This window comes from Rana temporaria, chromosome 4 (assembly GCF_905171775.1).
Source record: "Rana temporaria chromosome 4, aRanTem1.1, whole genome shotgun sequence".
NCBI lineage: Eukaryota > Metazoa > Chordata > Amphibia > Anura > Ranidae > Rana > Rana temporaria.
Genome location: NC_053492.1, coordinates 50,182,463 through 50,195,963, shown reverse-complemented (window position 1 = coordinate 50,195,963; position 13,501 = coordinate 50,182,463). Strand labels below are relative to the sequence as shown.

The 13,501-nt window shown below is 42.3% G+C and overlaps 1 protein-coding gene across 1 annotated transcript in view; it reads right to left on the bottom strand.

The window, feature by feature from the left end:
- The window catches only part of LOC120936200 (allurin-like), a 70,454-nt gene that overhangs the window by 36,488 nt on the left and 20,465 nt on the right, over positions 1 to 13,501 (bottom strand). Inside the window, exons 3-4 of the mRNA XM_040348377.1 lie at positions 10,194 to 10,301; positions 8,393 to 8,483 (exon numbers count right to left, since the gene is read on the bottom strand). Of these exons, the coding sequence (XP_040204311.1) occupies positions 8,393 to 8,483; positions 10,194 to 10,301 (199 nt within the window). The remainder of the gene's footprint in view (positions 1 to 8,392; positions 8,484 to 10,193; positions 10,302 to 13,501) is intronic.

The following is a 13,501-nucleotide window of genomic DNA, read 5'->3' as shown; positions in this document are numbered from 1 at the left end:
TCGGCAAAGGCAGAACAGGGGGATGCCTTTTTAAACAAGGCAGAACAGGGGGGATGCCTTTGTAAATAAGGCATTCCCCTGTTCTGCCTAGTGACATGTCACTAATCTCACTGTTTCCGTGATAGTAAACGTGATCAGTGACGTGTCACTGGTAGCCACACCCCCTAACAGTAAGAATCACTCCCTAGGTCAAACGTAACCCCTTTATCGCCACCTATTGGTTAACCCCTTCACTGCCATTTCATTTTTACAGTAAGCAGTGCATTTTTATAGCACTGATCGCTGTAAAAATGACAATGGTCCCAAAATGGTGTCAAAAGTGTCCGATGTGTTCGCCATAATGTTGCAGTCACAATAAAAATTGCTGATCGCGGCCATTACTAGTAAACGCTATAGACACTATAATTTTTGCGCAAACCAATCAATAAACGCTTATTGCGATTTTTTTTACCAAAAATATGTGGAAGAATACGTATCGGCCCAAACTGAGGAAAAAAAATGTTTTTTAATATAATTTTTGGGGATATTTATTATAGTAAAAAATATAGCATTTTTTTTCAAAATCGTCGCTCTATTTTTTTTTATAGAGCAAAAAATAAAACCCGCAGAGGTGATCAAATACCACCAAAAGAAAGCTCTATTTGTGGGAAAAAAAGGACATAAATTTTGTTTGGGAGCCACGTTGCACGTCCGCGCAATTGTCAGTTAAAGTGACGCAGTGCCGAATCTCAAAAAGTGGCCTGGTCTTTGACCAGCGAAATGGTCCGGGGGCTGAAATGGTTAACCACTTGCCCACCAGGCCAATTCTGACATTTCTGTAATATAAAAATCATATTTTTTTGCTAGAAAATTTCATTATATATATATTTTTTTTAGCAGAGACCCTAGAGAATAAAATCATTGCAACTTTTTTTCTTGCACAGCATTTGCACAGAAATTTTTAAAATGCGTTTTTTTTTTTTTGGGAAACAAAACAGTTTCATGCATTAAAAAGAAAAAAAAACTGTAAAGTTAGCCAATTTGCATAATGTGAAAGGTGATGTTACGCCAAGTAAATAGATATCTAACTTGTCACACTTCAAAATTGCACACGCTCGTGAAATGGAGCCAAATTTCGGTACTTAAAAATCCCCATAGGCGATGCTTTAAACATTTTTAATGGTTACATTTTTTAATATAGAGAGGAGGTCTAAGGAAATTATTGCTCTCGCTCTAATGTTCGTGGTGATACCTCACATGTGTGGTTTGAACACTGTTTACATATGTGGGCGGGACTTACATATGCGTTTGCTTCTGCGTGCGAGCACACAGGGACAGGGGCGCTTTAAATTTAAAAAAGACAAAAAAAAACATTTATTGTACGTTTTTCTAGTTTGACACTTTTTTTTTACATTTTTTTTTAATCACTTTTATTCCTATTACAAGGAATGTAAAAATGGAATATGCATGACAGATCCTCTTTACAGTGAGATATGGGGTCTATAAGTCCCCACATCTCACCTCTAGCTGGAAAGCCTAAAAAAAATAAAAAATAAATGCCGGCGCCATTTTTTTGAATGCAGGGGCCGAATGAATGGTCATACAGACTCCGAGGACCATCTGGTCCACCGGAAATCTCTGTCGTCAGCATCCGGCGCCAGTGGTTTCTAGGCATGTTCAATTTTTTAAGTTATGAATACGTTTTCCGTCAATTTTCGTTATTTTAGTTGATTCGTTAACATACGAATGGTTTAGCGCAATTAATAACGAATAACGATATTTTCAAAATAACGAATATGAAAAACAACAAAGATACAAAAGATGAAAGAAACGAAAACATAGAAATAACGAAAATACCGAACCCAAAAAAAATAATAATTACGAAAAACAAAATGAACGAAAATGCAAACTTACTAATATTCGAAGACCGAAAAGAAAACAACCGAAATGCCGAACAAAGAATAAAAAATGAAAATCAAAACTAACGAAAAATAAATTACGAATCTTCGGAAAACGGAAATGAAAACAACGAAAATACGAAATAATGTAAATTAGCTTTCGTTATTACTGAAATATTTCTGGACATTGACCAATAGCCACTGAGCGCTGTCCCTTTCCTCTGAAGAGGTTTGTTCCTTCCCCCAATGAGCTTCTTTCTCATTACCTCCTGGCTCCTTGTGTCTTTTTCTCTGTTAGACTGCAGTGCATCTAATTTCTAGATTTGTATTTGTAATATCTGACATATTTTAGTTTTCTTCTACGTCAGACTTCATTCTAGACAGGGTGCGTGTGCTAACTAAGACAGTCAAGTCAATCACAGTAAAGTACGAATTACAAAATTACGACGAGTAGTGTGTTGAATGAACATAAAATGTATTCTAACAGAATTACGAATGCAATAAAATCTACAAAAGTACGTTTTTACAATCAAAGGAAATTAGACACGAAAATACGAATGATCATAAAGCAATGAAAATATATTACTTACGAAAATACGAACGCGGCGTGATGGAAAATATAATGTAAATACGAATAGCAAAACAACGAAAATTAAACCAACGTAAAAACGAAGGAACGAATAAAATCATTTTAAAAATACGAACGCGGCAGAATACAAAATATAACGAAAATACGAATCTCGATTCAACAAAAAATAAACTAACAGGAAAAAACGGAAACGGAAAAAAGAGTGTTACGAAAATACTAAAGAGTACGAATACGATAACTAACGTCTTACGAAATTACGACTCGTTACGAATCACGATAAACGAACAGAAACGAAACAGAAATAAAGGAAAATTTTTGCTGTGCACATGTCTAGTGGTTTCCTTCTCCGACTCACCGATAAGAGGGGTAAGTCGTACCGCGTAAAGCCTCGTACACACGACCAAGGAACTCGACGGGCGAAACACAACGTTTTGCTCGTCGAGTTCCTTGTTAGACTGTCGAGGAACTCGACAAGCCAATTTTCTCCATTCCCGTCAAGGAAATAGAGAACATGCTCTCTTTTTGGCTCGTCGAGTTTCTCGACAGTTTCCTCGACGAAAATGTACACACGATCGGTTTCCTCGGCAAAAAAATATCTCCCAGCAAGTTTCTTGCTGGTTTTTGACGAGAAACTCGGTCGTGTGTGCGAGACCTAAGAATGATTAAGCATTGTAGGGAATCGCCAGCTGAAAAATAAGATATGTTAATGATGTCTGTACCTGCAGGCATGATTCAGATATCACCATTCAAACCCGACGTGCGGCGGGCAGGAAGAGGTTAAATCACCTTTGGATTAACTAAAACAGCATTATTTCGAAATGGTGCTCTAATAACACACAGTCTTTGATTTCAGAAACATGTTTACAATTTACAATTGAAATTCGACTTGAATTTCAATTAGAATTTTGGAAATTTGGACAAATTTTGTTTTGTTATTCATAGCATTTGATAAACGTTGTTTATACTGTAATTCGGGTATTCGAATATATCTACCGTATTTTCCGGCGTATAAGACGACTTTCTGGATGCAAAAAAATGCATCCAAAGTCGGGGGTCGTCTTATACGCCGGGTACGGTCTCCGTGCTGCGAGAGCGTCAATGATTTAAAAGACGTTCCTTCTCCTCAGTGTGTTCTGTGATAGGAGGAAAACAAATCTTCCCAGCAGCGCCTCTGTTCTGTGTTCCTCCTTTCACAGATGCCTTCTCATCCTCGGATGAGATGAGAAGATGTCCGTGATAGGCGGAACAAAGAACAGAGGCGCTGCTGGGAAGATTTGTGTTCCGCCTAACACAGAACACTCTGAGGAGAAGGCGCGTCTTTTAAATCCTTGACGCTCGCAGCACGGACACTGTCACCGCACCGCACCGCCTGGCCTGCTATTCAGAAAATTCAGTACTGTAAATGCACCGTTTGCAGTGATGGCACAGAGAGGGGGCAAGTGATGGCACAGAAAGGGGGCAAGTGATGGCACAGAAAGGGGGCAAGTGATGGCACAGAGAGGGGGCAAGTGATGGCACAGGGAGCAAGTGATGAAACAGAGAGGGGGCAAGTGATGGCACAGAAAGGGGGCAAGTGATGGCACAGAGAGGGGGCAAGTGATGGCACAGAGAGGGGGCAAGTGATGGCACAGTGAGCAAGTGATGACACAGAGAGGGGGCAAGTGATGGCACAGAGAGGGGGCAAGTGATGGCACAGAGAGGGGGCAAGTGATGGCACAGTGAGGGGCAAGTGATGTAATGGCACAGTGAGGCATGTAATGTAATGGCACAGTGAGATTTGAAAAAGCATGTTTCTGTCAGCGGTTCTGGCTCCCCCTCAGCTTCCAGAAAGACTAGTAAGAAGGGGGTAGTCTTATATACAGTGAGTATATCCCAAAATCAACATTTTTCCTGGAAAATTAGGGGGTCGTCTTCTACGCCCAGTCGTCTTATACGCCGGAAAATATGGTAAATCTCTGAGTAATGAAAAATTCCTTCCAAATATTTGTTTGGAATGAAACAAACCGCACATGTCTAATTTTACTTTATTTTCACTGGGTGATCTTGACAATAACACGCTTCCTTTCCTTTTCTACAGTAACACTGTTCACTCAATCTACTTTATCCTTGGAAGCATTGTCACCCTAGACTGGATTCCGGAATTAGACTAAAACACATCTTTCTCTCCTTATCTCTCTTACTTAGTCAGGAGGTTACTTGTAGTTCACAGTTTTATGTTGCAGTTCACATTAGGAAGTTATGAGGTTACTGGATTTCTACCAGGATCAACAGATATTTTCTGTACTTGCAGAAAAAACATGTAAAAATGAATACGCTTTAAACTGTTACAGTTACTAAACCCAGGAGCCTGCATTCACCATATCTGGTCCCCTATCTGATCCCCTATCTGGTCCCCCACAGAACACGGAAATGTTATTACTTTAGAAAATATAAACAGCCTATAATTCTGCCTTTAGAACCACTTTAAAGCTTGTGGGAGGAGCTTTCATTCTCCTCTGACCGTCCTATAGGGCCGCATGTCCCCTGAATTTATGTCTGGGCTGTGCTAATTGGCCCAGTGCTGATCACACGCACCCCCCCCCCCCCCCCCCCAAAAAAAAACTCTCTAGCAATACACACCAAACTAAGCATGTGCAGAGTCCCTCCAATGCTCTGTTCTATCAGCAGATGGATTGAGGACTGTGGAAGAAGGGGAGGATCAGAGAAGACAGGATTAAACAGCTTTTTTTACACAATGTGGAGGATTAACCCCTTAAGTTCCACAGTGAGTGTAACAAGCATGCTGTTGTGGCTTTAGTAACACTTTAATCGCTTAAGAACCATCTCACGACTTTTTACGTCGTCAGAATGGCACGGACGGGCATAAGGGTGCTCGCGACCCTGCCTCCTTCTACGTGAGTCTGGCCGCGGGTCCTGCGGACTCGATCGCCGCGGGGAATCCCGAGATCGTGTCACAGAGAGATAAAGTGGGGAGATGCTTATGTAAACAAGCATCTCCCCGCTCTACCTAGTGACAATGACAGTGATCACCGCTTCCTGTAATCGGAAGCGGTGATCACTGTCTTGTCACGTGTAGCCCATCCCCCTACAGTTAGAAGCACTCATCAGGGCACACTTAACCCCTACAGCGCCACCTAGGGGCTAACCCCTTCACTGCCAGTGTCATTTTCACAGTAATCGGTGCATTTTTATAGCACTGATCGCTGTATAAATGTGAATGGTCCCAAAAAAATGTGTCAAAAGTGTCCGATGTGTCTGCCATAATGTCGCAGTCACAATAAAAATTGCTGATTGCCGCCATTAATAGTAAAAAAAAAATTATATTTAATAAAAATGCCATAAAACTATCCCCTATTTTGTAGACACTTTAACTTTTGCGCAAACCGATCAATAAACGCTTATTGCGATTGTTTTACCAAAAATATGTACAGTGGGTGACCGCGATATTGTGTCAATCTCACTCCCTTTCTCGGCGAGATTGACCACCTACGAGCCCCATCGCGGGAGCCAGCGCCGAGCGACGGGGATCCGACTTGGATTCCCGCCAATTCTAGCATCGGCATTTAGTATGCATTACCGATAGGGAGAACTCCACGCCAATTTTTAAATAAAAAAACGACATGGGCCCCCCCCCAGGAGCATACCAGGCCCTTAGGTCTGGTATGGGTTGTAAGGACAGGCCTAAAAAACTACGTAGGGGGTCCCCCTACAAACCAGACCCGTATCCAAAGCACGCTACACAGCTGGCCAGGAAAGGAGTGGGGACGAGCGAGCACCCCCCCCTCCTGAGCCGTACCAGGCCGCATGCCCTCAACATGGGGGGGTTGGGTGCTCTGGGGCAGGGGGCGCACTGCGGGCCCCCCCACCCCAGAGCACCCTGTCCCCATGTTGATAAGGACAGGGCCTCTTCCCGACAACCCTGGCCATTGGTTGTCGGGGTCTGCGGGCGGGGGGCTTATTGGAATCTGGGAGCCCCTTCAAATAAGGGGGCCCCCAGATACTGGCCCCCAACCCTAAGTGAATGGATATGGGGTACATCGTACCCCTACCCATTCACCTGGAGGCAAAGTGTTAAAGTTAATAAAAAAAACGACACAGGGTTTTTAAACTAATTTATTAGTCTGCTCCGGAGGCCCCCCTGTCTTCTTTAGCTCTTTTAGCAGGAGGGGCTTCTTCTTCTGCTCTCCGGGGGGTCTTCTGCTCTCCGGGGGGTCTTCTCCGCTTTCCGGGGGTCTTCTCCGCTCTCGGGGGGGTCTTCTTCTATTTTCACCGCTGTTGACTCGGCGCACCCCGGTTCTTCTCCTTCAGGGCTGGCCGCCCGCTATCTTCGTGTGTTAGCTCAGTTACTAGCAGGCGGCCAGCCCGCTCTTCTGTGATGTCTTCTTCTTCTCTTCTCTTCTACTCCCTTCTTCCAATGTTGACCCGACGGCACTTCTCGCTGCAATGACAGGTGCGCGGCTTGCATCCGACTTATATAGGCCTCACAGTCCCATCATGCTCCGGTACCTACCCACTGTGGGATGGGTCTTCCAGGCCGCTCTCGCCAAACATTAGCAGTAGTCCCGATAAGTTGCTCCTTGGTACCTCTCTCTACCCCCATCCCTTGATGCAGTTTTACCTATTGGTGGGGACGGTCTGGTCTTGTGGTGAAAAGTCTGTGCGTCTCTGGTGGAAGAGGACAAATTCTCCGTTGTTAGATACCTTTCGACCAGGTCTACAAGTTTGTCTGCGGTTTCCGGACCACCATGGTTCACCCATTTCTGCAGGGTGTTAGGAAGAGACCTAAGAAATTTGTCCATGACTACTCGCTCCAAAATTTTTGGTCCGGACAGAGTTTCTGGCTGCAGCCATTTCCTAGCCAAATGGATGAGGTCATACATCTGCGACCACGGTGGCTTCCTCTGCTGATAACTCCAATTGTGGACCCGCTGAGCACGGACATCCAGGGTTACACCGAAACATGCCAATATTTCCTCTTTTAAACGATAATAGTTTTTTGCGTCTGCAAGCTCCAAATCAAAATATGCCTTTTCTCCAGATAATAGGGGGGCCACTAGTCCAGCCCACTGGTCTTTAGGCCAACTCTCTCTTTCCGCTGCTCTCTCAAACGTGGTCAGAAACATCTCAGTGTCCTCATCTGCAGTCATCTTTGGCAACAAGTGTCTTACCCGAAAAGTCTGCAAACCTGCATTCGTCTGTTGTTGATTTGCATTTGCCTGTTGTTGATTTGCATTTGCTAAAGCCAGCTGTTTCAGTATCTCCTCCATTTTGGGTTTACTTTAATTGCCCGCGGCGCTCCACCATGTGTAAGGGGTTAGCTCGGTAGCGGGGTGTGTGAACCCCTTGGATGGGTTCACCACACACTGAATTTATACAGACTGGCAGTCGAAGACGGTTGAAATCAAAGTTTTTGGTTTATTTTTCCATCTTGCTGGAAAACAATTGCAAGCATCCAAACAGCATGAACAAAATCAAACATAAAATAAACCCTAGCCACTCTGGGCGTCTACCTTCCACACAGGAACCTATCTATGGAGTCTGGCTCAGCCTAGCGCTGGGCAGACAGTGCTGGTCGTACAGCACAAAACAATAGTCTTTTGATTTTTATCACACAGAAAAATCAATGGTCTCCTCACCTTCTCAGAAGACTTTCAGCGCTGCTCTCCTACTCACAAAGGAATGATGCAGCAATTCAGTGGTAATCCTTTGGACTAGTTATAGAGGCCTTAATTGCCTCATTCTGAACAGCTGAAGTCTTCCAACGCCCTCCAACCTTTCCTGGCTATTTCTCGCAGCCGACGCCTAATAATGATTAGTGTATTGTCTAAGTAAGGCAGAAATGTATGTCCCATTTGTGACAACACCCACAGATTTACCTGACTTCCTGTCACAATAGGTATGGTCTAATACTCTTATTAATACTTACCTGTTATTATCCGTTTGGATGGATGGCTGTGCTTTTGAATGCACAGGTCTGCAACATGTTGCGCATTTTTGGCAGCGTTGGCATTCCAAGTCTAATTGCAAAACAAATACATGAGTTTCAGCTAAAAAATCAGACTAACTCAATGCAATTCAAAATGTAGCTGTTTTTTTTTTTTTTTAAAGCCCATCTTCCAGGCAGAATATTTTATTGGGTTTTGGATAGACATGGGAAGACATATACTTTTGTCAAGTTTATATTGCTCTGTGACAACTTTAGAGCTTTCTCCTCATTTCCTGCTCCGTGACATCAAGACAGGAAATGGGGGCAGCAATATTAAGGCCTCATGCACACAGGATATTATAAAAACGGCACCAGCGTTGCCACATTAAATTACATTTTTCTGCATTTTTTAGATTTTTTGTATTAGCCTTTTACCGCATTTTTTTATAGTGTTTTTAGCAACAAAAAAAAACACAAGCTGTGCCATCAGAAACGCTGGTCAGCCGCCTTTTGCCATGTTTACCAGTATTAGAGCGTTTTTACAGCTCAAAAACTCCTTTAAAAACCCACTAGTTCTGTTTTTTTTTCCAGCTAAAAAAACACTGATAACAGCCTATGTGTGGATGGACACATAGGATAACATGCTGGAGAGTTTACTGGCTGCAAAAAAAAAATCAGCTGTAAAAATGTCCAGTGTTCTTGAGGCCTTAGGAAGATAAAGACAGGAACAAAAATCTAGCAGGGTCTCTACTTTAATTTTCCTACAAAATTGGACCAATTTTGCATCACTTCCTGTCCGTACAAATGGGTGTGGTTAATTTAAATAAGGAGGACATGGCTTGTGATAAAACTATTTACTAAAGGAAAATCCACTTTGCACTACAAGTGTCCGAGGGGGACATGCAAGGAAAATAAAAAACAGGATTTTAGCTTGCACGTTATTGGATGATAAAATCAGTAGAGCTTCCCCTCATTTCAGATCTACCCCTAATGCCGCATACACATGACCGTTATTCATGTCATAGAAAAAAACAACGTTTTTCTCAACGTGATTCCTCTCAAGCCTGCCTTGCATATACACGTCCGTGGAAAAAAAATTGCTCGAGCAAAGCGCGGTGGCGTATAACACGTATGACAACACGTATGACGGCACTATAAAGGGGAAGTTCCATTCGAATGGCGCCACCCTTTGTGCTGCTTTTGCTGATTTCGTGTTACAGCGTGTTAGTAAAAGTTTGGTGAGAGGCGATTCGCGCCTTTCAGTCTTCGTGCTTTTCAGTCTGTTACAGCGTGACGAATGTGCTATCTCCATTACAAACGCTAGTTTTACCAGAACGAGCGCTTCTGTCTCATAACTTGCTTCTGAGCATGCACATTTTTTTCCCCCTCGTTAAAGCCCACACACAACCGTTTTTCACGACGTGAAAAAGAACGACGTGAAAAACGACGAGAAAAAATAGAGCAGGTTCTAAATTTTTGACGGGCATTTTTCTTGTCGAGAAAAATGCTCTGGAGCAAACACACAACCGTTTTTCACGACCAATTAAAAAAATGGCATTTTTCTCGTCATGAAAAACGGTCGTGTGTACGCGGCATTAGATTTAGAGCGACTGCATTTGTAGTGCAAAGTGGATTTGCCTTTCGTAAATAACCCCCAATCTATTCTTCAAATGACTGGAAAAACAACCTCTGTACTGCTATAGATTAAGTAACATTGAATGCGGTTCAACTTCTGTGTTTTATTGAAGAATTAAGCTGCCTGTGGATTAAAAATATTAGCCATTGTGGGGAATTTTCCTACCAGTTTGCTCATGTCACTGGCTGGCGGATCTACTTTGCGCCTCACGTCATTGTGGCAACGTACAATTTCATTTTGGTTTTCTTTTATCCAAGTCCCCACTTTGTCAACCTGTATAAATAAAATATATTAGCTATTAAGTCAATAAGTGCATAAAATATAAAAATGTATATTCATTTTCATTTATTTTATTAATCTTTAATACTCATTAGTTTTTGTTTTGAGATTACCAAATTGCTTGAATTTGACTGGCCATCCTAACTACTTAAAGCGGAGGTCCGGTTTAAAAAAAAAATAAAAAATATTAAAGTCAGTAGCTACTAACACTGTAGTTGCTGACTTTTAATAAGGACACTTACCTGTCCAAGGTGCCCGCAATGACGGCAGCTGAAGCCGAGCCATCGCTCGGGTCTCGGCTGCCCCCGCCGCCATCCTCGGTGAGGGAATCACGAAGCGAAGCCTTACGGCTTCACCGCCCGATTCCCTACTGCGCATGCGCGAGCCACGCGGCGCGACGTGAATGGGCGATGTCTCTTGGGACACACACAAGGTCAATAAGTCAATAAATGCATAAAATATAAAAATGCATATTAATTTTCATTTATTTTATCAATCTTTAATACTCATTCGTTTTTGTTTTGAGATTACCAAATTGCTTAAAGGGATAATTGAATTTGACTGGCCATCCTAACTACTTAAAGCGGAGGTTAGGTTTTAAAAAATAAGTAAATATTAAAGTCAGCAGCTACTAACACTGTAGCTGCTGACTTTTAATAAGGACACTTACCTGTCCAGGGTGCCCGCAATGACGGCAGCCAAATCAGAACCATAGCTCGGGTCTCGGCTGCCCCGCCCCCATATTTGGTGAGGAAATCAGAAAGCGAAGCCTTGCGGCTTGCTCCCAACTTTGTGGGAACAGTTTGGGGATGGCCCTTCCTGTTTCAACATGACTGCGCACCAGTGCACAAGGCAAGATCCATAAAGACATGGATGAGATATGGATTCCCATAAACACACTCCTAAACCTTGTGGACAGCCATCCCAGAAGAGTTGAAGCTGTTATAGTTGCAAAGGATGGGCCAACTCAATATTGAACCCTACTGACAGTGACTAAGACTGGGATGCAATTAAAGTTCATGTGCATGTAAAGGCAAGTGTCAATACATTTGGTAATATAGTGTATGTTTGCTCAGAGAGAATGCAGTTGATGAGGCAGAGATGGCTAGGCTTGTGATCTGCAGTCAAGTGTATGCTTCTCCACTGTTAGTCTTGACATGTTAGCAGCCGGGCAGGAGCCCAATAGCAGTAGCTTCTACAAAAGAGTCAACCACTGTGGGGAGCACTGTTCCAAATATTAATGCTGAATACTGCACCTCAAATTGGGTGGCCCTGCTTCTCCAACCACCTGCTTATGTTATTAGTAGAAGAAAAAAGGATGGACAGCCGCACTCCAAAAAAACATGAGGTTGTCTTTAATATGAAAATGGAAAAAATGCACTACAAAAACAAGCAGAGAACGGGAATAACAGCCTACGCGTTTCACACTACAAATCAGTGCTTAGTCATGACTAGCATAAAAAAGAATACACTTCAAATATATATGATTCTAACCCGGGACACTGATTGACACTGACCATCCGCAGTTGAGACCCAATTAGTGAAGGGAACTCCCAAAGCTGATCGGAAAGTGTCTTCACATGTGTGCATAAAGATACCTAAATACAAAAATAAACTCACATTCGAAAAACACACATAAATAGATAAATATAAAAGTAAAAAGTGTAAAATCTGTATGTGCAAGTCATTCCCCTTGTTTGAATAGATGACTACGTGTGAAACATAGTGTATAAAACCTTCACAGTTGTTGAGTCGCATCGCCCATGCGACAATATCAAACTATGATGGTATAAAAAGGTTTGTTGTATTGTATCAAGATGCTAAGGAAATGGCTCTGTGAAAGAAAAAGGTATTTTTATGTCTAAAGAATGTGTTGTAGACATATATACTGTATGTGTCTCTAGGTGTGGTGAATTAAATAAAAAAAAAGTGTTTTTTCAATGTAGTGGTCATGTGAATGAACCAATGGACATGATATATGGTTAGTGAGAAAATTATCGTATAGGTATACTTCTTTTCTGCAACTGTTTAGTAAAGTTCAAGTTACAGCTACCCTCTAATCACTCAGCCAATTATGCATTACAGCGGAATATCTCTAGCCATTGGTTAGCGAGAGATGAAAAATGGTTGCAGATTTTTTCTTGGATTCAGGACTTTGAGGAAGGTTTGAATTTGCATTTGTACACTGAAATATTTATTTTCTGTATGCAATGGTAACATTTTAACTATATTTTTAACTCCTTGAGTTATTTTTTCTGGTTTAATGATACATTTTTTCACCAGGATAGATGTCTGGCAATGGAAGCTAAATATGCCCCTAGTTTGGTGAACCTTTTTTATGGCCCAGTGGGAGAAGGTTGTTGTCTATGCCCAACAGAGACCACAGGATGTTCTGTGGGCAAGATACATAGATGACATTCTCCTCCTATGGGGTGGAACTGAGGTAGATTTGTTGGAGTTTATGTGCATATTAAATTCAAACAATAGGGGGATCCACCTGAGCCACAAAGTCAGTTGTAGATAGATACATTTTCTGGATCTTAACATTTCTGTTAGGGGTGACACTTTTGTCATCTCCACATATTTTAAACCTACTGACAGAAATTCTTATATCCCGGTGGATAGTTTCCATCAAACCTCCTGGCTCAGGTCAGTCCTAAGAGCCAATATATGAGACTTAGACACAACTGAATATAATGACGTTATAGTGCAGACTGAGTTATTGACTCAGAGATTCCTGGAGAAGGTGACTTCATTGAGTCTCTGACTAATACCTTCTGTAACAGCTACCCGGGCTAGTGAGAGGGTATCAGCCGTTGGAGACGTCCTTTTCCCTGGCAAAGTGCGATATGCAAGTAAAACCGGTATTATTCCATCCCCAAGATCCAGAGAGAGAGAGGGTCCCCCATCAAGAACGAGACGAGGCTGCGTGTTGAAGGGTCAAAAAAAACTGACTTTATTGGTACATTTAACTTTGCTTATATGTGGTTACAACAGTGTTTCTCAATTCCAGTCCTCAGGCCCCCCCAACAGGTCAGGTTTTCAGGATTTCCCTCAGATGAAATGGCTGCGGTGATTACTAAGGCAGTGAAACTGATCAAATCACCTGTGCAAAATAATGGAAATCCTGAAAACCTGACCTGTTGGGGGGGCCTGAGGACTGGAATTGAGAAACACTGGGTTACAACAACTTA